Source organism: Phocoena phocoena, chromosome 3 (assembly GCF_963924675.1).
Source record: "Phocoena phocoena chromosome 3, mPhoPho1.1, whole genome shotgun sequence".
Taxonomy (NCBI): Eukaryota; Metazoa; Chordata; class Mammalia; order Artiodactyla; family Phocoenidae; genus Phocoena; species Phocoena phocoena.
In genome coordinates, this window is record NC_089221.1 from 83,449,304 (window position 1) to 83,476,657 (window position 27,354).

Consider the following 27,354-nt stretch of genomic DNA (forward strand, 5'->3'; position numbering starts at 1 on the left):
CTAGACTCCTCTAATACTGTTACATAGTTTTAAATTTTTTCATGAAGTTCTTGAGTAGTTCTGAATTATTTATAGTTTTGTGATTACTTTTTACTTTATTATCTAATTTTAAAAATAGATACTTATGAAGTCTTATTTTATTTTTTTAATTTTACATTTCTTATGTTGCACATTCAGATACTGCTCAATTAGTGGATTACACCTCTTTTATAGGTCCTTCTAGTTCACAAATGTTGATTTATTCATAATAATTATTGAGAATTGAATATTAAGCACAGTCCTTATTCTAATGAAAGTTATAGCAATATTCCATGATGCTGTATGAAATGGAAGTCTGTATTAGATATAACAAGCAAAACAAGAAACAGAAAATATGGTTTTTTGTCTTGGCTCTGCAACTGATTTTTGGAGCAACAATAAGCAAATCACAATCTCTACATATCTCATTTTCAGCAAGTATTATGTAATAGTAGAAAGAGCAATGGCCTGAGAGTAAAATACATGAGGTATTCTTATATTCTTAACCTCAATTCGGCCAGCTGTATGTGTGTGTGTGTGTGTGTGTGTGTGTGTGTGTGTGTGTGTGTGTGTACGTATGTGTCCAAAGATACACATGTCTTTGGAAAAGTTACTCATCCTCTTTAAATTACTGGTTCATCATCTGTAAAGTAGAATGATAATATCTATATTTATGGTGATTATGAGAATTGCATATATGCAATAATTTATATAATTTCTGGCACATAGCAGGTGCCCAGTAAAGAATATGCATCAGTTTGATAATTTATAAGAGTAATCACATGAGATTACTAAATTTGTTGTTTGTAAACTTTAGTTAGCCTTAAATCATTTGGAGGGTAGTTATAAAACATGTATTGCCAGGTCCTACTTCCAGAGTTTCTGGTTCAGTAGGTCTGGAATGGGGCCTAAGAATTTACATTTTTAACAAATTCCCAAATGATGATGATGATGTTAATCTGAGAACCAATGCATGAGTTAATTTTTGTGTTTATGCTGTTTAGGATTAAAATGAACAGACTCAGTGGCTAATTCAGTTGATGCAACTTATCATAATGTTACACAGAAAGTAAGAAAGCCCACACACTCTCTCAGTAGCTAAACAATTCAGATCTCGTAAAGAAATAGAACCATTATTCAGAATAAGATGGCAGCCTATATTGTCTGCTCAGTAGTGGGAGTTCCTTTGCTTTATCTTGATTGCTTCAAAGGCCCAAATATTGTTTCTTTCTGTCAGCTTATTGTGTCTATGTCTGCTTCTATTTTGGCTACTATTCTCTCTCCATTTTCTTCTTTATCTCAATGGCCTTTGTTCATTTATTTTCTCTATGTCAATTTACCAAAGCTATGTTGCTTGAGTTCCTTCTCCTATGTATATACTCCCCAAGAGAGAGAAACTGACTAGATTAGTTAGTTTACAGCAAGGTGTCTCTGTTGGTCATTGTTCTCAAGATATGATATTTAATAGGTTTTGGGGAAATCTAAAGATTACTGTCTTGGACTCAAGTGCTGATCCCAGATCTACTTTTGGCTAGGACATTTGGAATATATCATACAGAGCAAGGCAACTAATGCACAAGGAAACACTTCTGGGCACTTTATTCAGAAAGGGACTGTGAGCATAGCAAATACCCAGAATACCATGGATTCTCTTCCAGGTGTTCCTGCTTAAAAAAAATCAACCCATTTCTTTTCTTAGATATAAAATACAGGAGGCAAAGAAGAAGGCCAGATATACAAATAGGTATCCAAGTGGTTTCATGTAGCAAAATTAGGCTTAATTCTGGTAGTAGTTGATACACAAAGGGAAAAACTGAATTAGTTCCGCACAGTAGGAGACAGTTGTGTGATCTTGCAGTACTGTGGATCTTAGCCCTAGTCCATCACGGAGTTTGTCAACAAGTAGGGTCTTTACTACACCAGAGGAGGTTCATGCTGGTCTGGAACTTCAAACTAGGTTAGGTGCTCCAATATGTGCTTACTTAGTTGGAGTCTGAAACAAGAGCAGGACCAACAAAATATAAAGTATTAGGTATAGAGGCCTCAGAAAAGTAGGCTGAGGTTCAGGAGAGGGATCAAGTAGCAGTGGGATACAAATGTTAATGAAGAAATCACTGTAGAGGAATGTTGCAAAGAGGAAACAGTTCCTGAAGATGGGTCATATGATGTCGCAATTAATTCTGGAAGTTTTTTCTTTCATGTGGTAGAAGCATTAATCTACTTCCTACCCTAATCCAGGTTGCATGATGGGAGACACTGATCCTGCCAGTAAAAAGGCCTTGGTGTCTATGGACAAATAGAAGGAAAACGTAAGTTGAGGAGGACACCAATAAATTTTTAACTTCTCAAGTGTCTTACCTGATTATTTAACTTCTCACCTGCTCTGGTCTTGATTCTTTATGGTACACAGCTATAATTTGCCATAGAAAATAAGTAATGGTTATCTTTTTGCTTATAGCATGTTTAAAAATGTTTCAGCTTCCCATGCTGGAATCTTACCTACTCTGCTTCTATGAACACCAATTTATTTTAAGTAAAACCTAGCAGACAATTCAGAGATTAAAACCAGTATATAATGTCCTGACATAAACACAAGTGATATATTTGATTACGTCTTCTACAATAGTAATTAATTTGCCTTCAAAGGAAAGTCAATATTTTGACTACCAATATTTGACTACCAAAATATCTAAATAATTTGGACACTATCTTCTTTGATATATTCTGTCATCTATCAGCAGTCACACAAGGAATGAAGAATAGCTCATATTCATTTGGTCCTTTATAGTCACAAAGTTCTTCCATATTATAATACTCATTGACACTTCTTTGTTCATTGGAGTCCTAGTATGTAAATGTCTTCCTGGGTAATAAAGGATGAGACAAGCATGAGATGAAGAAAAGGACGGTGAAAGTGTTGATCTCTCTGCTCCACACATTTAAAAGGAGCTTTTCCCCTATGAAATATTCCTTACATGCTTGCAGTCAGTGTTAATTTCATTATTTTTTTCTTTTCCATGATTTATTTCCCTCACTTCCAAGTATTATGTTTTTGTTGTTTTAAAATATGTTTCTAGTCCATTATATTTTTAAAGCTATAGCTAAATAGATATTAAATTTATTCACTGTTCTACTTTCTTTTCTTCAAGCTTAATCCCATTTACTTTTACAGTTACAACTTTTCACCTCATGTACATTATAACTTTATAAAAATGTTAAATATTTTGTCTCTTTTCTAGCTTTTTATCTTTTATTTTATTTATTTCTATTTTATGTATTTTAAAAGTATAAAAATTGGGGAAGAGATCAAGATAGCAGAGCAGGAGGACACTGGGTTCGCACCCCCCCCCCCACAAACACATCAAAAAATACATCTACATGTGGAACACTTCTCACTGAAAACAACTGGAGACTGGCAGAAAGACTCTTCTACAACCAAGGCTGTAAAGAACTATCCACACACAATCAAGTAGGAAGGGAGGAGAATGATCAGGTTGGGACTTACACTCCTAGGAGGGGACAGAGAAGAGGAGAGAGATTATTATGGGCTCAGACAGCCTCCCTTTGAGAGTGAGGAATTTGAACCAAATATTGAGTATCCCAGCCCTGGTATTTGATAGTGGGAAGACAAGTCCCCATAGCTGGTTAGAAAACCAGTGAAACTTACATGAGAGCTGTAAGAAACTGAGACCCTACTCGTAAAGAGTGTGCACATGCTTGTTCACTCCCCAGAAAAGATGGTGGAAGCAGATTGAAACTACCTGGGGCTCTGGCTGGTTTCCTGTCACCACCCCAGCGAGTACCCCAGCCCATTTAGCTCCAGCACAGTTCCCCACTAGGGTAAAGGTTACCACTGTCTTGGACAGTGCACACTTGGTGAGGACATAGCCGACTTGGACCTGGCACTGCATCTGAACAGGGTGAGGGTAGCCATGACTGATACTCATGAAAGTTGGTAGATCGGGAGCTGTCTGGAACACTGACTGATGTGCAGAGACCACCTTAGCACATGCCCTGTCCCACAATGGGCACCTTCTCTGGCCCCTCTTGCTTCAGCACTACCCTCTAGGGTGAAGGTGCCATTGCAGGGAAGGGGGAGAGCACACACCTGCAGGGAACAGAACCAGCTCAGACCCAATTCTCAGGGCTTCTCCTCCAGCACCTCAGGACCCAACCTCATCCCAGATAGGGTGAGGATGGCCACTGAGCATAGGAGAAGCCCTGGCTCACCCCTGACTGGCTCTAGCCATGCTACCTCCAGCCCCACCTCCCACCAAGGTGATGCACCCTGGCGGAATACATGACCCATGCACACTTTAGATCCAGCTCTCCCCCCAAAGGCACTGGGAACACACAGACTGAACAGGGATGCTCCCACACAAGGACACCCTTTCAAGACTGGGAGAGTTAACTGTTTTACCTAATTTCATAGACATTCAAGAGAAAGTTAAACAAAATGAGAAGACAAAAGAATTTGTTTCAAATGAAATAACAAGAAAAAACTCTGAAAAAATAATTAATGAAACAGAAATAAATAATTTACCAGATAAAGATTTCAAAGCATTAGTAATAAGAATGCTAACCGAACTTGTGAAAAGAACAGATGAACACAGTGAGAATTTTGACAAGGAAATTGAAAGTATAAAAAGAATCAGTCAGAGCTGAATATGAGAACAGAAATGAAAAACACACTACAAGGAGTTAACAGCAGACTAGGGGATACAAAAGAATGCATAAATGATCTACAAGATAGAATGATGGAAATCACCCAATCAGAAGAGTAAAAAGAAAAACAAATTTTAAAAATGAGGACAGTTTAAGGGACCTCTGAGATTTCATCAAGCATACTATCATTTGCATTATAGGAGTCCTAGAACGAGAAGAGAGAGAGAAAGGGGTTGAAAATGTATTTGATGAAATTATGGCTGGAAACATCCTGAACCTGAAGAAGGAAACAGATATCCAGGTACAGGAAACACAGAGAGCCTCAAAAGAGATGAACCCAAAGATATCTACACCAAGACATACAATAATTAAAATGGCAAAAGTTAAAGATAAAGAGACAATTCTAAAGACCAGCAAGAGAAAAATAAAGAGTCACGTACAAGGGAACCCCCACAGATCTATCAGTGATTTTTCTGTAGAAACTTTGCAGGCCATAAGGGAGTGGCATGATATATTTAAACTTCTAAAAGGGAAAAACCTACAACCTAGGATACTCTACCCAGCAGGGTTATCATTCAGATTTGGGGAGAGTTAAAGAACTTTTTAGACAGAAAAAAACAAAAAGAAATCATGAATACTAAACTGACCCTAAACAAAGTGTTAAAGGGTATTCTCTAAGTGGAAAAGAAAAGATTATAACAATAAGTAAGAATTTATGAAAAAGGAAAAATCCCACCAGGAAAGGCAAATATATAGTAAAGGCTATGGATCAACCACTTAAATAAGCTAGTATAAAGATTAAAAGGCAAAAACTGTAAAATCAACTATAATACAATAAAGAGTTAAGGGATAAATATGGAAATGTAAATATGACATCAACAACACAAAACATGGATGGGGGAGTAAAAATGTAGATCTTTTAGAATGTGTTTGAATGTAAACGGAGAACAGCTTAATACAAGTAGATAGTGTTATAGGTCAACACATATGTAACCACAAATCAAAAACCTACAACAGGTGCACAAAAACTACAGAGGAAGAAATACAAGTATACTGCTAAAGAAAATCATAAAACCACAAGGGAGAAAACTAAGATAAGAAGAACAGAGAAGAATTATAAAAACAACCAGAACAAGTAATGAAATGGCAATGAGTACATACCTATCAATAATCACTTTAAATGTCATTGGGAAAATGCTCCAATCAAAAGATAAAGGTTACCTGATTGGATAGAAAAAACAAGATCCATCTATATACTGCTTAGAAGAAACTCACTTCAGACCTAAAGACACACATGGACTGAACGTGAGGGGATGGAAAAAGATAGTTCATGCAAATGGAAATGAAAAGAAAGCTGGGATTACAATACTCATATCAGACAAAAAGATGTTAAAACAAAGTCCAGGGCTTCCCTGGTGGCGCAGTGGTTGAGAGTCCACCTGCCGATGCAGGGGACATGGGCTCGTGCCCCAGTCCGGGAAGATCCCACATGCCGTGGAGTGGCTGGGCCCGTGAGCCATGGCCGCTGAGCCTGCGCATCCAGAGCCTGTGCTCCACAACGGGAGAGGCCACAGCAGTGAGAGACCCACGTACCGCAAAAAAAAAAAAAAAAAGTCCATAATAAAAGACAAAGAAGGTCATTATATAATGACAAAGGGATCAATATAAGAAGAGGATGTAACATTCATTAACATATATGCACGTAATAGACGAGCACCTAAATATACAAAGCAAACACTAACAGATGTAAAGGGAGAAATTAAAAATAATACAATAATAGTAGGGGACATTAATACTCCACTTACATCAATGGACACATCATCCACACATAAAATCAATATGAAATGGTGGTCTTACATGACACATTAGTCCAGTTGGCTTAATAGACATCCATAGGACATTCCATCCCAAAACAGCAGATACACATTCTTTTCAAGTGCAAATGGACTGTTCTCCAGGTCAGATCAGATGTACACTACAAAGCAAGTCTCAACAAGTTTAAGAGGACAGAAATTATATTGAGCATTTTTTCTAACCACAGTGGTATGAAACTAGAAAACAATTACAGGAAAAAACATAAACTTGTGCAGACAACAAAATACTACTACAAAACCAATGGGCCAATGAAGAAATCCAAGAGGAAATCAGAAAATACCTTGAGAAAAATGAAAATAAAAAGACAAATTTCCAAAATCTGTGGGATGTGACAAAAGCAGTTCTAAGAGGGAAGTTTATAGCAATACAGTCCTACCTGAAGAAACAAGAAAAATCTCGACAACAAACAACCTAAACTACCACCTAAAGGAATTAGAAGAGCAAACAAAGCCTAAAGTCAGCAGAAGGAAGGAAATAATAACGACCAGAGAGGAAATAAATAAAATAGAAAGCAATAAATAATAGAAAAGATCAACAAAACCAAGAGCTGTTTTGTTTTGTTTTTTTTGAAAAGAAAAACAAAATTGATAAGCCTTAAGCCAGGCTCATTAAGGAAAAAAGAGAGAGGATCTAAATAAACAAAATAAGATATGAAGGAGGAAAAATTATAACCAATATCACAGAGATACAAAAAATCATAAGGGAATACAACAAATTTGACAGCCTAGAAGAAATGGATAAATTTCTAGAAACATACAATTTTCAAAACTGAATCAAAAAGAAACAGACAATCTGAACAAACTGATTACTAGTAGTGAAATTGAATTTGTAAGAAAAAAAACTCCCAGCAAACAAGTCTAGGACCAGATGGCTTCACAGGGGAATTCTACCGAACATATAAAGAAGATATAATACTTATCCTTCTCAAACTATTTCAAAAAATTTAAGGAGGGAACACTCCCAAATTCATTCGACAAGGCCACCACTACCCTCATACAAAAACCAGATAAAGACACACAAAAAAAGAAAATTACAGGCCAAAATATCTGATGAATACAGATGCAAAAATCCTCAACAAAATATTAGCAAATTGAATTCAACACTATATAAAAAGGATCATACACCATGATCAAGTGAGATTTATTCTAGGGATGCAAGAATGGTTCAATGTCCACTAATCAATCAATGTGATATATCACATTAGCAAAACAGCATAAAAATTGTGTGATCATTTCAATAGATGCAGAAAAATCATTTAACAAAATTCAACATCCATTCATGAGAAAGTTTCATCAAGGTGGGTATAGAGGGAACTTATCTCAACATAATAAAGGCCACTTAGGACAAACCCACAGCTAACATCATACTCGATGAAAAGCTGAAAGCTTTTCTTCCAAAGTCAAGAAAAAGACAAGGATGCTCAGTCTCTCCACTTCCATTTATCACAGACTTGGAAATCCTAGCCACAGCAGTCAGACAAGAAAAAGAAATAAAAGGCATCCAAATCAGAAGGGAAGAAATAAAACTGTCCCTATTTTCAGATGACATGATGCTACATATATAAAACCCTAAAGTCTTCATCACAAAACTGTTAGTTCTAATAAATGCATTCAGTAAAGTTACAGGATATAAGATTAATTGATGAAGAAAATTGAAAACGATGCAAAAAAATGGAAAGATATCCTATGTTCATGGATTGGAAGAATTGATATTGTTAAAATGTCCATACTACCCAAAGCAATCTACAGAATTTAAGGCAATCCCTACAAAAATACCCAGGACATTTTTCATAGAACTAGAACAAATAATCCTAAAATTTATATAAAACCACAAAAGACCCTGAATAGCTAAAGCAATCATGAGAAAAAACACTCTGACATAAATTGCAGTAATATTTTTTCGATCTGCCTCCTAAAGCAAAGGAAACAAAAGTAAAAATAAACAAATGGTATCTAATTAAATTTAAAAGCTTTTGCACAGAAAAGAAAACCATGGACAAAATGAAGAGACAACCTACTGAATGGGAGAAAATATCTGCAAATGATCTGGATGATAAGGGGTTAATATCCAAGCTATATAAATACCTCAGAAAACTCAATATTAAAAAAACCCCAAATAACCCAATTAAAAATTGGGCAGAAGACCTGAATAAACATTTCTCCAAAGACGACACACAGATGGCCAATTGGTACATGAAAAGATGCTCAACATTGCTAATCATCAGTGAAATGCAAATCAAAACCACACCACAGAAAGGCTATTAACAAAAAGACCACAGATAATCAATGTTGGCAAGGATGGGTAGAAAAGGGAACCCTAGTACACTGTTATTAGGAATGTAAATTGGTGCAGGCACTATGGAAAACAGTATGGAGGTTCCTCAAAAAACTAGAAATAAAACTACCATATGATCCAGCAATTCTACTCCTGGGTATATATCCAAAAAAATCCAAAAACACTAATTCAGAATGATAATGCACCTCAATGTTCATCACAGCATTATTTACAGTAGCCAAGATATGGAGGCAACCTAAGTGTCCATCAACAGGTGAATGGATAAAGAAGATGTGGTATATATACTTAGAATGGAATATTACTCAGCCATAAAAATGAACAAAGTTTTGCCTTCTGCAACAACATGGATGGGCATGGGGGATATTATGCTTAGTAAAATAAGTCAGACAGAGAAGGACAAACACTGTATGGTATCACTTACATACGCAATATAAAAACTAAAACAAACAAATGAATATAACATAACAGAAACAGGCTTACAGATAGAACAAACTAGTGATTACCAGCGGGGAGGAGAAAGGGGGAGGTGCAGGAGGGGGTAGCAAATAAAGGGGTACAAACTACTATGTATACAATAAATAAGTTACAAGAATATATTATATAGCACAGGAAATATAGCCAATATTTTATGATAACTTCAAATGACATATAATCTATAAAAGTATTAGATCACTATGTTGTACACTTGAAACCATATAATATTGTAAATCAACTACATTTCACTAAAAATAATAAGCTATAAAAATTATCTTTACTGACATTTTAATAAAACTCTTTTCTTTCCTTACTTGTTGAATTTTCTAAAATATATCACGCCAAGCAAGAAATACAGTAATAGTAGGGAGCCATTTAAAAATACCCATTTCTCTGGCTCCCTTTATTAAAAACTCATGACAAGAAGACTTTAAAAAAAAAAAAACTATGTGTAGAAAATCAGGAAGTGTGTATTTCAACCAACTTTAGTAAGTCTTATAATGACGGTGATACATTTTACTGGTTGGAATGATCTGTTTGCTGGAATGATTTTTCATTAGTCCTTATATCAGGAGCCTCTAAACAGTCACTGAACTTCAGGCAAACAATACCAACTAAGTGTCATGAACCAGGAGGTACTGAACTACAGGATTAATAGAGGAGAAAGACAATAGGTCTTTAGTAAATGAAGTTCCTCACACCAATCTTTTTAATCTTCTTATTTTATAGTTGATAACCCACACCTCTTAGCAAGATAAAGGAAAATCTTGTCATGACGTTTTCCCCTAATTTTTTTGTGCATTTTCCTTCCTTAATCTAAAATCAGAAATATCTCAATATCTCAATTCATATCATCTATGCACTTATTGAGATTTTACTATGGGCTATGCACTGATCTGTACACTTTACATTCCTATGAGGAAGGTACCATTATTGTACCAATTTCTTGGCTGAAGAAAGTGAGGCTCAGAAAGGTTGAAATACCATATTTCATTGAATCTAAAATGCCAACGCCATCTACTGTTAAGAGACACCATTATTTTATGTACTTCTAAGTAAAAAAAATCACTACCACTCACATTATGGTACAATTCCTTACGGAAAGTCCTACGTTACTCAGATTTCAGTCTCACCAGCTTTTGAAATACATTATATCTATTAAGAAGATAAAATGTCAACTTTTCTGAGTTTTCTGAGGTATTTATATATTTTAGATATTAACCCATTATCATCCAGGTCATTTACAAATAATGCCAAGTCTTCCTGACTCAGCTATACAACTTGGCATGTGGGAGGCAATCCTTTTGCAGATTATCTCAATAAAAGAACAATAAAGCTATCTCTACTTGTGGGAATTCTTTACTTTAGTCCCATAAAACACTTGACTATTTCTTTGCAAGAAAATGTGAACTAGTGATCATTTCTACAACAGCAAGTATTTGCTTTACTAATATCAAAAATTATATCCTGTTGCTGTTTCTGTCTTTCTACATATATATTAACTTTACAATTCAATGCTTAAATATTGCATTAGCTTTTTGAAGAGTTAAAGAGCAGTTTCTTTCAATATGGACAGCACCACTAATGTATATAACTCAAAGTAATAATAATATGAATAGTCATGACCAAGTTTGCTATATCAGGCAACATCTACTATGTCACAATTACATTCTGACTTACAGCTATTTCAAGATTCCATCAGTTTAAGATCCTACCCAATTTCAAAGATGTTAAAATGTCAAGGGGAAAAAGTGTATCTCAGAATCAAAGAAGTACTTGTATCTATATAAGGTCTCAACAGCAGTAAATGCTATATACTGTCTCCACTGGGTGGTCCCACTAGTAGGTAGGCCTGCTAACAGATCAGAACCTATGGATAAGGGGAGACCTGATTCACCATTAGCCTTGTTAACTCTTGAATACATATGTGGGACACAAAGAGAAGGCTACAGCTGGCTCTCTCTTAAGGCTTTTCACCAAAGAAAATAGGATGCTACTCTCTGGTGGTCAGTCTCTAGTGTGCAACCTGACTTTTGGGCTTAGGTGAAAGTAACAGACCCTAACAAGGAAAATCTCTCTGCCTATTAGATCTACCACAGAGAAGCATAAACTCACAGTTAGTTCTACCTTCTACTCGTTACCAGAAAGTCATAGAATCTCTAGCCCTTACCTGAGGAGAGATTATAACCATTACCCACTGCACAAATCCGCTCTTGCTTACTTGAATTCCTTTATAATCTTCATTGCTTGACTGACTCACAAGTAAACACCAACCCACCAGAGAACACTGGCTAACCCTTTATCATCAGGGAAGACACGCTCTACTTTAATTTTACCAACATGGCTTAAAAGATATGCTCTACTAAGAAACTCATCTTTGGCAGGTGCTAAACTATGAAAGAAAGCAAACACTGCAAATTTTTAAAATCTTGGAGGCCCGTTATCTCTGTTTTCTTTCTGAAACTCAAGCCTCCTATAATGTTAAAGGCAAGAGCCTAGATGTATGGGCTTTTCTATTGAATCTTAACATTACATGTCTGTAAGGTGCCTGGATTTTAGAACATTTGCTTCCCCATATTTTAGGCTTTTTATTTTTCTTTCTTTGTAATGGCTCCAGAAGCTCAGATCATGTTGCTTCCTAGAACGTCTACTTTTTTCTTCCTACATAAATTATTATCAGTAGCCCTGAACTTTATGAAGGCCAAGTGATTCTTTAATTGGCTCCTGAAATTGAGTCCTCATATGCTACAACTGAATAAAAAATTCAACTTTTTATGGCACATACGGAAAACTTCCTGAAACAACACTCAAATTGTACTGACTTTTCAATTCTTAATCCACTCTAATCCATTTATTACACAAAGTTTAAAAGTTCCTAAAACAAAATTTATATTATGTTCATATTATTCCCCTACTTAAAATAAACTAGTGACTTCCTACTGCATTAAAAATAAAATCTAAATTTTTTACCCTGTCCCACAAAAACATGAGTCTGAATGTCTCTCCAACCTATCATTCTATCACTCTCCCAACCAAGTAACTATGCTCCAACACAGAGGTCTTCTCTAAATTGAACATACCCAAATCTTTGCTTCCTCAAGGTCTTTCCACATGTGTACCTTGTGCTTGGAATTTTCTTAACGACCATTCTTCACATGGTTAATTCCTTCTCATGCTTTAGGTTCCTCCATTTAAATGCTCCCTGTTCAGTGAAGCCTTCTTTACCCCTCATCTAAAACAGGTTTCACACAATTTTCTCTACTCAGTTGTTAATCAGTTGTTTTTAATCTGTGGGGGGTTTTTTTGTTTGTTTGTTTGTTTGTTTTAAATCTGAGACCCGGGCTTCCCTGGTGGCGCAGTGGTTGAGAGTCTGCCTGCCGATGCAGGGGACACAGGTTTGTGCCCCGGTCCGGGAGGATCCCACATGCCGCGGAGCGGCTGGGCCCGTGAGCCTGCGCGTCCGGGAGAGCCCGCAGCAGTGAGAGGCCCGCGTACCACAAAAATAAAAAAAAATAAAAAAAAAATCTGAGACCCGTAAGTTCCATAAAGACATGGGTATTAGTTACTAGCTTATCTTTAATACTGTTGGGCTGCACCCCACAAGCCTATAAGGCCAGTGCCTGCCCAGCTTTAAAACTGAAGAAAGAGCCTGGAGTCAGTGACAGAGACATCAATGGTTTAATGGATGGGGGAGCTCACATGTCTGAGGCAAGGTCCTGGAGCGACATCTCATTGTGTGCAGCAGACCAGCAGACAAGACATGGCAGCAGGCTTTGCTGGGGGTGCGGGGGTGGGGAGGAGGGGCGGGGACTGCCAGTTATAGGGGGAGTCAGGTTGGCTCACCAGGTTACCATGGAAACTAGCAGAGCGGCACACCCCTCACCGCCCCTTTGATAAGAATAATCACTAGCTGGGCCTGGGGCAAGTGTGTAGAAAGGTCAGTCAGGTGAGTAGGGTTTAGGTGAAGCAGGCACTGATGGAGCAGAGGAACGTACAGAGAGCCAGAGAACAGCCACCTTGAGTGGCCTGACCATACAAATACCAAACACAGTGACACTACACAATTAAAAAGAGATGAATAAGAAAAACTAAAATAACAATCCGTTATATTGTACTACTATGCGCCAGGCACTGTTCTAAGCACCTTACATCTATTAATACGTTTAATTCTAAGTATGTATATAAGATATGCACTACTATTATCATTATTTTATAGAAGAGAAACTAAGGCACATAAACGTCCCCAAAACTATTTAAGAATCATTTTAAATGGTGGGCTTCAACAACGGTTAACTTGTAATCATTTAAAAATTAAATGGGTATGGTTCTATCAGGTCGTAACAAAAAAATAGTTTCACTTTTTAAAAGAGTAACAAGTTATTCCATTTAAATTACACACCAATTTGTACTTGATAAATGAAAATGAGAATTCCTCAAATTATTGTTTATATAAAGTCCAGGTGGGCTCAAAGCAAGGAAACTTCATTTTGACTACTGTTTTGCTCTTGGCCACTTTGTGGCAGTATGTTAGGAATATCACAAGGTGATTTACCGTTTGTGTAACCTTCCTTCTTCCTAGAACAGGCACCTATCAGAAACTAAGTTTACAAGCCAACGACATGTACAGAACCTGCTCTGTAACTGTGCTTTCAGAATTAGGGTAAGTAGAAAAATCTTTGATAAGTCAGTGATTTTTCAAAGTGTAATCCTAATTTCCAGAGTTTTGAAATGGTTGTTGAAAATTTTGCCAGTTTCAATTACTGCTTTTTGGAGCTTAAGAATTTCTAAGCTCCTTACTCTGACATTCTGGAAGTCCTTTCTAATAAACTTTTAAAAAGATTAAGATATCTTCTAGTTACCCACCCAGACAGGTGTTAGAAGTCTAAGACTGTTAACTGGACATTATATTATTTTGTATCCTAACACTAGCAATCAAAGCACTCTATTTCCAAGAAAGAAATATTGGAATTGGCTTGTTTTTGTTTCTTGCCTGGCAATAATTTAAAAAAAAAATCATGTTTAAATTTTCTGAAAAGTATATTTTAACAACTGTATTTTAATTTTTAACAATGTGAAAAAGTTATACCCAACTTATTTCAGTACTGTTAAAATATACACACGAAATATTTTGTAAAAATTAAATAAAAATCTGAATGAAATATAATCCATTACTGGGAAGAGTTCATGATTTGATAAAAAATAAACACTTTTGTGTTTGAATGAAAACAAGTAAACAAAATTTCTGATTTTATACAACAAATCTATTCATTTTAAGAAAAATTAAACTATTATAATAAAAAGTACTATCTGTACACATCCAATATATACATTTATATGATATGATATTTTGAACAAACATCTATGAAAGCATTAAGGAGAGAGAAACTCATTTTGCCTAGGAATGTAAGGTAAGATTTGACAAAGAGCTTTTCTCAAATGGAGAAGAGAGAGAACATTTGAAGTAGAGAGATTTACATCTACAAAGGTAGAGAATAATAAAAGTACCCAATATGTCCAGGGAAGAGCAAGTGGGGGAGATAGGGATAAATTTCTGAGATGAGGTAGGAAAATTCAGTTGATGGTATTGTGAAGGGTCTTCAAAGTCCCAGTGAAAGAGTGTGAAATTCACCTGCCAAGTACTGTGGAAAATGACTTGATAAAACCTACCTGTGAGAAACACAGTTCTTCAGACAACATAAAGGATGAAGTTATGAATAGGAAAAGAAAAACCAAATTGAATAAAGAATCACTAGAAGTTGGTTTTTTTTAACCCCACTATGTCTGTACTGTAGGCTGTGTTTCTCACCCAGAAAACGAAGAGTTCTTCTCCATTTGATACTGAGATGAGATTATTTTCCATAAAATAAGATGTTCATTAGTTTTGCTGCTTTGACTGGTGGGTCCATAGAAGCAAAACTCAGTCATAACCTGTGAGAAGGGCTGACAGGACCTTTATCTGGGTAAGGTCCTTCCTATAGGTCATTCTGAAATAAAGATAAACATTTCTAAATGAAAAAAAAAAAAAGATGTTTGTGAGAAGATTTGTTAACTTCTAAAGTTCTTTTCTAAGTTATTTAAATATAGTAAAAAGATAATGTTAATACCTCTGTCGGTTTTTTTAAATTTATTTATTTAATTTATTTATTTTTGGCTGTGTTGGGTCTTCATTGCGGTGCACAGGCTTCTCATTGCAGTGGCTTTCTCTTGTTGCAGAGCACAGGCTCTAAGCCCAAGGGCTTCAGTAGTTGTGGCTCGCAGGCTCTAAAGTGCAGGCTCAGCAGTTGTGGTGCATGGGCTTAGTTGCCCCACGGCATGTAGGATCTTCCCAGACCAGGGATCGAACCCATGTCCTCTGCATTGGCAGGAGGATTCTTAACCACTGCACCACCAGGGAAGCCCCCTTTGTCATCTTATTAAATGGCTTATTTATTTATGCAGGGAGAAAATAAACTCAATATAATATAAAAGTCAAATTAAAAGCAATAGAAGAAAGAAAAATACTTGGTACCAGTCTTTGACACTAATCAAGTTCTTGGTGATGCCAGTTAGGTGAAATGGGTTCTATTTTCCATTACCTATAAAATGAGTAGGTTAATTAAGACTTCAAAAGTTCCACTCAGATTTAAACTGAATACTTTATAGTTATTGTCTTAAATCCACTACAAAAGAATTGTACATGTCAATTTAATTTGCTTGTTTATGTAAAATTTTACTTTACCCCAAAAGTAGCAAATAAATCCTTGATACTAGCTCCAAACTCCTGATCTTTTGTTTGATCTCTGTCCAACAAATGAGGCTGTTTACGTTCTCCGGCTTTTCTCCTCACTGTGCCTATATGTTAACAAGTAAAAGAATCTTATGACATGTTCAAATAACTAAAACACATATTATAAACATACATACACATCCCAATACACCCAGTTTGTCTTGAAATGGCAAGTGAGCTGTTTTTGAACATGCTAAAGTCAATCTAGCTAAAAGGCACATTCTTCTAAAACAGTGCTGTCCTAAAGAAAATTCTGTGATAAGGAAAATTTCCCATATCTGTACTCTCCAGCACTGTAGCCATTAGCTGTACCGTGGCTGTTAAATACTTGAAATGTAGCTCCTACTACTGAGTAAATGGATTTTTAATTTAATTTAAAACTTAAATAGCCACATATGGTGACTACAGTATTTGACAGCACAGACGTAAAATATAAAAGCACAAACTTTGATATTACTAAAAATATTTTGTGCCAATGAAATGTACTACCACTAGGAGAGTATTCGATTTCTCTAACGTTACATGTATATTTTAGTGTTTCCAAAAGAATTTTAATAGTTATTACTCTATCTTACAACAATTCTATGGGGTAATACATGACTTAAATCATGATAGGTAAATAGGTTTAAATATGCTTCTTTCTTTAAGAAAACTTCTGAATTTTAGATATAAAGCATTTTTAAAGAGGAATGACAAGAAGCAAGAATATGCACTAATGAAAGTCTGGTACATAAATAATACTTGGCTACATGCGGCTTTATTTGTTCAAATAATACTAGCACATGTCACTGTATGTCCATGACAGAACGAAATGTACACAGAAAGAAATGCAGTTCAGCCATATTCTGAGAATTGGTAGGGATGAAGAATATACTGTCCTTTAATTTAATGAATTATATTTTTATAGTCACCTCGAATACCGTGTGGAAAGCATGAAAATGGTATTAATGTAGACCATGCAATAACTGCAATAATAACAAAATGAATCCACCAACTCTGCTGCCAGCGTTCATTATCATCACTGTCTTCAACACTTTAATAGAGAAAATGAAAATTTTCAACTTTGTATATTTTAATACAAACAAAGCCATGATTAAACAGAGCAAGAAAGAGAATTTTCTGTTAATTTGTTATTGTTTTGCTGAAATTGAGTGGTTGTGAGTTCTCCAATTACGTGGTTCTCTTTTGTCCTGCAGGATACTAAATTTTTTCCTTTCCCCACTTTTCCCCTGTCCACACAGGTGGCGAAGAGTAATTCTCTGTTCCTTTTAAACTTGTTTCTCCAACAGAAGCTATGCATTTAGAAGACATCACTCTAAATCTCTTCTCTTTTTTGAAATCATTCCTGCCCCTTTAAATCATGTGCCCAATTCTTTAGGATAAGCCTGGCCCTTTAAGTTGCACAACTAACACTGTATCTGGGTACGTGACCCTTTAAATCACATATACTTGGTAATATTTTTCTTATAGTCCCTTCTCTGAACTCTCAGATTGAGTGTGTATTACCCTTCTAGTGATCATACCTAATCATGCTTTGATAGAACTTTGTCTTCTTTCTTCCCTGTGGTTTTTCTTGGTTGGCCTTTGCAAACTACAAAGCCTTGCAGTGGGCAGGGTGAGATGGAAATGTGAAGGATCCTCTGCTGGGATTTGTTGATTTTTCCTTTTTTACTCACAGTTCTTTTGCAGTTTCAACATCCTTTGTCTCCAGTAATGCTCAGGCCATAATTTTGTGGGGGATTTTCTCAGCTGTGACATTATTTTGTATCAATGTAATGGTATTAGCAAGTGGGGCCTTTAGGAGGTGATTAGGTCATGAGGGTAGAGTCTGCATGAATGTGATTAATGACCCCAGATAGACTTTTTGCCCCTTCATCCATGTAAGGACACAGGGAGAAGCAAGGACACCAGGAAGCGAGATCTCACCAGACACTGAATTTGCCAGCACCTTGATCTTGGACTTCCCAGCACACAGAACTGCAAGAAGTAAATTTCTGTTTTTGTAAGCCCAGTGTATAATATTTCTGTTACAGCTGCCCAAATGGACTAAGACAGTACAGAAGAAAAATTCCTGCCTAGAATAAGTATCTTTCCCTATAAAGACAAATCTCTATGTTAAAAGAGGGCCAACCTAATAACAAAGTAATCAACCTGATGACAGCTTGTCTCCCAATGAATGTGTCATATCGGGAACTCAGGGTTGACCTCTACTACTGACGAATTGGATACTCAGCAGTAGGAATACTCATATCCTAGTAAATATTCTTGTTGAGAGATTGTCCTTAGTGTGAAGAAGTCCATGTTACTGCACTCATGCAAACTCACCATTACTGTCACCATGGCCACTTTTCACATGAGCTTATTGAGGAAGAATTAGGGTGGTTAGAAAAGAAAAGAGAGAGGCTGGCTAACATTAACAGGATGGGACATCTTGTCCAGCTGATTAAAGAGCCTCTTCCAAAGTACATACCCTTTTCATGTGCCAGTTCTAAGAGTTTCATCCACATATCCTCCTGGTTACCTTTTTTTTTTTTAAATCTTTTTCTAAGTCCTTGGCTACACAACCATAAATTAGTATAAATTTATACCTCAGGCCATCCCTCCTTCTATGCTAAGTGGACAACCAGCCTGAAGTTCTACTCACTAGATTGATCTCCTGATTTCAAGGCCACTGTTGAGTGGAGTTGTAATATAGTGGCCATCCCCTTTCTCATCTCAATGAGAGAACTTAATATTCACACAATTAAATGTTTCCTTTTCCCTGGGAATATTTTCTAGTATTGTTAAAAGAAGCCGTATGACCCAGAACTCTTAAAATAACTTCTGTCCCTCCAGTGATTAAATGCTACAACTATTTAATTTCCTAGTCTTGCCCTCCCTGAACTTAATCCCATCCTACAACCTATGATCATTTTAGTAACTATCTTCAATTTACTCCCAGCAAGGAGGTTATCTGTGCATACAAATATGCAACCTAGTTCTGGAATCCTAAAGCTACTCCTGATACTATTTTTAGTATCAGTCAGGATACTGATAGGAAACAGATGGTATACTCATCTGAGATAATTTGAAGAGAGAGGGACAAGAAGACTATTTCCAGTGATGTGGGCGGAGTTTAGGGAAATGAACAGGGTACAGCACAAAATTATGGGGTCAGCAGTACAGTAGCAAACTGTTATGACAAGCCTTAATGTCAAGTGGAACAGTGCTTAATAAATGGAAAAGGAAGCCTCAAAGGAGGCGTCATCTTCAGAATAGGAATACAGCCAATCTGGATACAACCCCTGCAGAAACTGGAAGGATAATACTCTAGCCTTAATTTGCTCCTGCCCTCTCATTTGCCAGTGCCTCTCATTGGCCAAATCCAACTGAAATCCAGAGTTCAAGGGATTATGTTGAGGCTTTCAATATAGCCTGCTGGGGAAGAAAAGAGACTAGAGAAGGTTTTAGAAAGGTGGAAGTGAATTTAGAGAGTCAAAAAAAATACATCCAACACATATTCTCTGATACTTTATCTGCCCACCCACCCTGCCCCTTCCAGCTACCAAAACTTCACTATGGCTAAGTAAGAACCCAGATGAGCTGGCAGGGGAGCTAGGAGGAGAGCTTCCACATACGATCTGTAGCAATAAATAACTATGGAAATAGTTGGCAAGTTGGCAATAAATAAGAGGAGCTAGTTGGCTTCTGTACCTCAGTTTTAATTAGTTCTACGTGTATATAAAACCAGAGTTTCAGAAATGGAGGGTGGACCTTTCTGTTTTCTTGTAGTGGTAGATTTTTATCTCCTTCATTAACTCCGTCATCTTAATGAGAGAACTAAAAAAGGCAATAAGTCACTTATAGTACCACTTCCCAATACATAATTAAATATAACTTTAAAAATACATATTTAGGGACTTCCCTGGTAGCACAGTATTTAAGAATCCACCCACCAATGCAGGGGATACAGGTTCAAGCCCTGGTCCGGGAAGATCCCACATGCCTTGGTGCAACTAAGCCCGTGTGCCACAACTACTGACCCTGCGCTCTAGAGCTCGTGAGCCACAGCTACCTAGAGCCTGTGCTCTGCAACAAGAGAAGCCAGTGCAATGAGAAGCTTGCGCACCACAACAAAGAGTAGCCCCCGCTCGCTGCAACTAGAGAAAGCCTGCATGCAGCAACGAAGACCCAACACAGCCAAAAATAAATAAATTAATTAATTTTTAAAAATACATATTTATATAGCAAAAAGAAGGAAATAGTAAAGACTAGAGAAGAAATAAATGAAACATAGAATGGAAAAACAATAGGGAAAATCAATTAAATTAAGAGTTGATTTTTTTTAAAAAATCAACAAAATTGACAAACCTTTAGACCAAGAAAAAGACTCAAATAACAAAAATCAGAAATGAAAGAGAAGATATTACAACTGATGTCACAGAAATAAGAAAGGATCATAAGAAACTACTATGAACAATTTTATGCCAACAAGTTGGATAACCTAGAAAAAATGGAAAAATTTCTAGAGACATATAACCTATGAAGACTGAATCATGAAAAAATAAAATATCTAAACAGACACAGAACCAATAAGGAGAGCAAATCAGTAATCAAAAACCTCCCAACAGGGCTTCCCTGGTGGCGCAGTGGTTGAGAGTCTGCCTGCCGATGCAGGGGACACGGGTTTGTTCCCTGGTCCAGGAAGATCCCATATGCCGCAGAGCGGCTGGGCCCGTGAGCCATGGCCGCTGAGCCTGTGCGTCCAGAGCCTGTACTCCTCAATGGGAGAGGCCACAACAGTGAGAGGCCCACGTACCGCAAAAAAAAAAAGAAAACCTCCCAACAAAGAAAATCCCAGGACCAAATGGCTTCACTGGAGAGTACCACCAAACACTTAAAGAAGAAGTAATACCAATCCTTCTCAAACTTTCCCAAAAAAATTAAGAGGTAAGAATACTTCCAAACTCATTCCATGAGGTCAGCATTACCCTGAAAACAAAATCAGACAAAGTACTACAAGGAAACTACACACTAATATCCCTGATGAATAATGATGCAAAAGTCAACAACAAAATACTAGCAAACCAAATTCAACAACATATTAAGAGAATCATACATCATAACCAAGTGAGATTTATTCTGGAATACAAGAATGGTTCAACATATGAAAATCAGTTAATGTGATTTACCCCATTAACAGAATGAAGGACAAAAGCGCATGATCATCTCGATGCAGAAAAAGCATTCAACAGAATTTAGCACCCTTTCATTGTAAAAACACTCAACAAACTGATAATAGAAGGAAATTACCCAACATAATAACAGCCATATATGAAAAGCCCACTGCTAACACTGCACTCAATGGTGAAAAACTGAAAGCTCTCCCTCTAATATCTGGAACAAGGCAAAGACACCTACCTATTTTTAACACTTCTATTCAACATAGTACTGGATATTCTAGCCAGAACAATCAGGCAAGAGAAAGAAATAAAAGGCATCCATATTGGAAAGGAAGAGGTAAAATTACCTCTGTTTGCAGATGACATGATCTTCTATTTAGAAAATGCTAAAGACTCCAAAGAAAAAAACTATTAGAACTAATAAATGAATTCAGCAAAGTTGCAGGATACAAAGTCAACACAAAAATCAAGTGTGTTTCTATACACTAACAATGAGCAGCATGCAAGGCAAAGACTTGTACACTGAAAACTTCAAAACATTGCTGAAGGAATTAAAGAAGATACAAATAAATGGAAAGACATACATGTTCATGGATTTGAAGACTCAATATTGTTAAAATGCCCTTAATACCCAAAGTGGTCTACAGATTCAATGCAATCCCTATCAAAACCTCAACAGAATTTTTTGCAGAAATAGAAAAAAAATCCTAAAATTTCATATGGAATTTCAAAAGATCCCAAATAGTCAAAACAATCCCAAGAAAGAAAAATAAAGACAGAGGCTTCACACTTCCTGGTTTCAAAATATATTACAAAGCTATAGTGATCAGAACAGTATGGTACTGATATAAAGACAGATATATAGAACAATGGAAGAGAATAAAGATCCCAGAAATATATTCTCATAAATATGGACAAATAATCTTTTACAAGGATGAAAAGAATACACAACAGGGAAAGGATAATCTTTTCAATAAATGGTGCTGGAAAAACTGGATATTCATGTGCAAAAGGATGAAGTTGGACCCTTTCCTTATAATATATGCAAAGATAACTCAAAATGGATTAAAGATCTAAACATAAAACCTGCAACAATAAAGCTCCCAGAAAACAACATACAAAGAAAGCTCCAAGACATTGGATTTGGCAATTATTTTTTGATATGACACCAAAAGCACAGGCAACAAAAAAAATTAGAGAAATGGGACTACGTCAAACTTAAAAACTGCACAGCAAAGGAAACAATCAACAGAGTGAACAGAAAAACTATAGAATGGGAGAAAATATTGGCAAACCATGTATCTGGAGTAGGGCTAATATCCAGAATATAGAAAGAACTGCCTCAACTCAACACAAACAAAAATCTGATTTTAAAAATATGCAATGGGTCTGCCTGCCGATGCAGGGGACACGGGTTCGTGCCCCGGTCTGGGAAGATCCCACATGCCGTGGAGTGGCTGGGCCTGTGAGCCATGGCTGCTGAGCCTGCGCGTCCGGAGCCTGTGCTCCGCAACGGGAGAGGCCACAACAGTGGGAGGCCCATGTACCACAAAAAAAAAAAAAAAAACATACCTGAAAAATATGCAATGGACTTGAATAGATATTTCTTCAAAGAAGATATATGAATGGCCCACAAGTATGTGATAGGATGCTCAACATCACTAATCATCAGGGAAATGAAAATCAAAACCACAATGAGATATCACCTCATACATACCTATTAGGATGGCTGTTAAAAAAAAAAAAAAAAACAATGTGGAAGTTCCTCAAAAAAATTAAAAACAGAAATACCATACCATCTAACAATTCTGGGTATATATTCCAAAAATATTGAAAATAGAGTCTCAAAGAGATATTTGCACACCTATGTTAATTGTAGCATTATTCACAATAGCCAAGAGGAGGTTGAAGTAACCTAAAGGTCAACTGACAGATGAATAGCTAAAGAAAATGTGGTTTATACATACAGTGAAATATTACTTAGCCTTAAAACAGAAGAAAATACTGTTATATGTTACAACATGGATGAGCGTTGAAGACATTATGCTAAGTGAAATAAGCCAGTCATAAAAAGACAATTACTTCATGATTCCACTTATATGAGGTGTCTAAAACAGTCAAACTCTTAGAAACAAAAAGTAGAAGAATCACTGCCAGGGCTTGGGGGTAAGGGGGAAATGGCAAGTTGTTGTATAATGGATATAGAGTTTCAGTTTTGCAAAACAAAAAAATTCTAGAGATACGTTACACAACAATATGCATATAGTTAACATTACTATATTATACACTTAAAAATGGTTAGGATGGTAAATTTTACACTATGTGTTTTATACCTCAATTAAAAAAACTATATGTGGAAATAGTAGTATGGTTGTCATTATAAGTTGTTTTTTGAATTATGTTTCAAACAGCAAAGATAAAATGTGTATTTTAGATATATTTATATATATACATATGTGCATATCAGTCACATTTACATATTTTTAAAACAGTAATTACAAATTATATATTTATAAGCTACAGTATCTATCCAATAAATATTTTATACAATGTAAAACAGAAAATAAAGAGAAAAAAAAACCCCAGCCTACCTTGTCTCAAAAGTACTGTTCACAGAGGCCTTAATCAAGGGTGCTCCTATTGCATACCCCAAAGCATATCCGAGTATTCCTGCAGCTTCCACAAGGCCTATAAAATGGATAACTGAACATCAAACTACATAACCCAATTTTGTTGTAAAAAGATAAAAATTATCTCACTGCAATGAATTACTTCTGAAAGCTTCATGGAATATTCTATTAGTCTCCAAAGAAACAGAACCAATAGGATATTGAGGGAGAAACAGAGAGACAGAAACAGAGAGACAGAGAGTCAGAGAGCGAGGCAGAGACTTTAAGGAAGTGGTTCATGAAATTGTAGGGCTGGCAAATCCAAATTTGTAGGGCAGGCTGGCAGGCTGGAAATCCACGTAAGAGTTAATGTTATAGTCTTGAGTCCATAATTAAATCTACAGGGCATGCCAGCAGCATGGGAAAACTCAGGCAGAGTTTCTACACTGTAGTCTGGAGACAGAATTGCTTCTTCTTTGGGAAACCTCAGTCTGTTCTAAAAGGCTTTAACTGATTAGAAGAGGCTCACGCATATTATGAAGGGTAATCTGCTTGACTCAAAGTCTACTGATTGTAAATATCAGTCACATCTAAAAATTATCACAGAAACATCTAGACTGGTGTTTGACCAAACAACTGGTTGCCATAACCTAGCCAAGGTGACACATAAAATTTATCATCATACATATTATTCAATGCACATATTAGAAAAACTCAGATAATTTTGTAATTCACTGTACCTTATTTAATCTATATATTAATGTAATATAAATAAATATACATATATTTAATACAAATTCAACGGGTCTTATTTCAATTTAATTTGTGGTACTAAAGCAAGATGATACTTTAACATAAACATCACCTTTGCATCCTTCACTTTAGCTGCCAGGGTGGCAGGAGGTAGCAATAAAGTAAGCTACTCTCTGTAGTGTATACATGTGTTTTAACTGCTATTCAGTAGAATCAAAAGTAAAACAAACAGATTTGTTGCCACCATCAGCCAACGGTAATGAATGGCTACAATTTTTTTTCTAAAAACAAACATAAATATGAATATTATCTATTTTAGTTCATTGATATGACTTTCCTTACCTCTGGTGGAAAAATTATTATTTTGGTGAAAAATGTTATTTTCTGTTAAGTCACCTTCACAATAAGTATGTAAAAACAACTTTAAATTTTTTTCCAAAAATGATAGTTAGATAACCCTGTATAAGTAGATGATCTACCAGGACCAGAAGCTATTACAATATAAAGAGGTACAGATTACTGTACCCCAGGGCTACTTATTGTGCTGTACACTAGCATGAAATATTATAAATAGAGGATACTACACTGTAGCTAATTAAATAGCACATCACTCCTCTCCTTGATAGGATGAATGAGATTATGTTTTCATTAACTTCAAAATATCAAAGCTGGGCTTCCCTGGTGGCACAGTGATTGAGAGTCCGCCTGCCGATGCAGGGGACACGGTTTCGTGTCCTGGTCCAGGAGGATCCCACATGCCGCTGAGCGGCTGGGCCCGTGAGCCATGGCCGCTGAGCCTGCGTGTCCGGAACCTGTGCTCCGCAATGGGAGAGGCCACAGCAGTGAGAGGCCCACATACCGCAAAAAAAAAAAAAAAAAAAATCAAAGCTCCCCAAAACGATTGTGTTAATGTACGTAAAGAGCTTAGTAATGATTATTTCAGCACCACACTGAATCTTGCTCTAAGCAAGCATAAACAATGTTTCTATTCCTTTATGGACATTATGGCAGCAACATCCCACTATATCCTTGATATTAGCCAAAAGGCCGAGAAGTGATACCCCACTGTATCCTTAAAGTTAAAACATACAACTACTTGAGCAATTTAATCTGGTAATTTGAGATTTTTTTCCCAGTGAAATGAACTGCAGCCTAAATAGGTTGATAGGATGAAAATATATAAAAATCATATTAGAAGGGGAAATAACTTGCCTAGATAAATACCAGCTGAGTGTGTGGCAACGCTGTTATAAATAAAGGTTATTCCAAGGACATAAAGAGGTATAGCTGCTATTCCCTGCACACTCTGCCCAAGGATGAAGAACGTCATATATTTTGATTGGAATGATAATGAAGCTTTCTTGCAAGCCTTGACCATCTTCATTTCTTGGCAAGTATCTTTTGAAAAGATAATTATATTTTTGTTAAATGAGTCAAAAGTTAAACATACAACAAATACGCAGTATCTTCTATGAAATGTTTTACCTTTTATAAGCTATTTCCACCATTATGCTTTTATTTTAGTTAACACTCATGTATATTGAATGTAGTAGTTCTATAATCAATCGTCATGTTCTCAGAAAAAAAGCAACGATAAAAGAAAATTTGTGGGAATACTGGAAAATATGCACATATTATAAACTCAATATAAATGTGTATGCATAATTATATGTATATATATACTTATGTGTGCATAAGTATATACATACATATATGTATATACACACACATACACACATATTCCTCTTAAATTTGGCATCTGGTACCCCTGAGTTTTGACCCCAGGGTAAAAGTATTTCTAATGTCCTAAATTATCTGAATTACTAAAGATTACCTTCTGAGTTTAGTTCTAGATCCACTTCTTCAGCAATCTTCACATTAACTTCGTGTTACTAAATAGTTTCCCATTTTAGACCCACTAACTTCTAGAATACAGGTGCATAAAGACAAGGCATTATACAATAAAATTTTCTCTCTGTTGCTCATTATATGGTAATGTACTAGATTTTAAACTCCTTTAGGTGACAGTGTATTTCTTATGCTTTTCAAATTCACATGGTTGTAAATCAATAGTAAATAAATGTTTGTTGGAATTACATTTGTCATTAGATTGGTAGATCCAGGTAATGCTAATTAGATCATTCTGACCGTGTCTATTTTGATTGGAATTTAACAAATGCTCTTAAAATATTAGTGGAAAACTGGTAATAGTATAGACTGCAAAATAGTACACAAATGGAAATTTTCAGGTGGTTCAGTATCCACAGAGAATGAAACTTGATCCCACGTCAAATGGAAGGAGGTCTCTAGAATTGGGATCCAAAATACTGATTCAATTTTACATAGACATGTTAACTTGTGGTGATATCAGTATCAATCTGATATTTCCAACACCCTAGCTTCTTAGTTCCTTAAACTCCTCTCCGTTCATCTACTTGTATTCCACTAACCCTAGCTACTCATTTTAAACTTTTGGAAAAATAACTACAAGCCTTCCTTAATTGTAAGCATCCTACAGTCAAACTCTCTCTATTTTTCCAGATCACTCCTTCTAGCAACCCAGCTGCTACAATCCTTAAAACTCACCAAGATCTATAATCAATCCATTGATCCTGCTCCTTTTCACGATCTCAATGTCCCCTTCATCTCCTTACTTCTCTCATTATCATCTTAACACTTTTAAATCCTTTGTTCTCTTTCATATCATGCAATCCCTTAGTAAAACTTCAGCCCTGAT

The 27,354-nt window shown here is 36.1% G+C and overlaps 1 protein-coding gene across 1 annotated transcript in view; it reads right to left on the minus strand.

Annotated features, from left to right (window-relative positions):
- SLCO6A1 (solute carrier organic anion transporter family member 6A1) overlaps nucleotides 1-27,354 on the minus strand; it is a 105,279-nt gene that overhangs the window by 62,821 nt on the left and 15,104 nt on the right. The window contains exons 3-6 of the mRNA XM_065873675.1: nucleotides 25,830-26,015; nucleotides 23,847-23,943; nucleotides 17,005-17,126; nucleotides 16,046-16,158 (exon numbers count right to left, since the gene is read on the minus strand). Of these exons, the coding sequence (XP_065729747.1) occupies nucleotides 16,046-16,158; nucleotides 17,005-17,126; nucleotides 23,847-23,943; nucleotides 25,830-26,015 (518 nt within the window). The remainder of the gene's footprint in view (nucleotides 1-16,045; nucleotides 16,159-17,004; nucleotides 17,127-23,846; nucleotides 23,944-25,829; nucleotides 26,016-27,354) is intronic.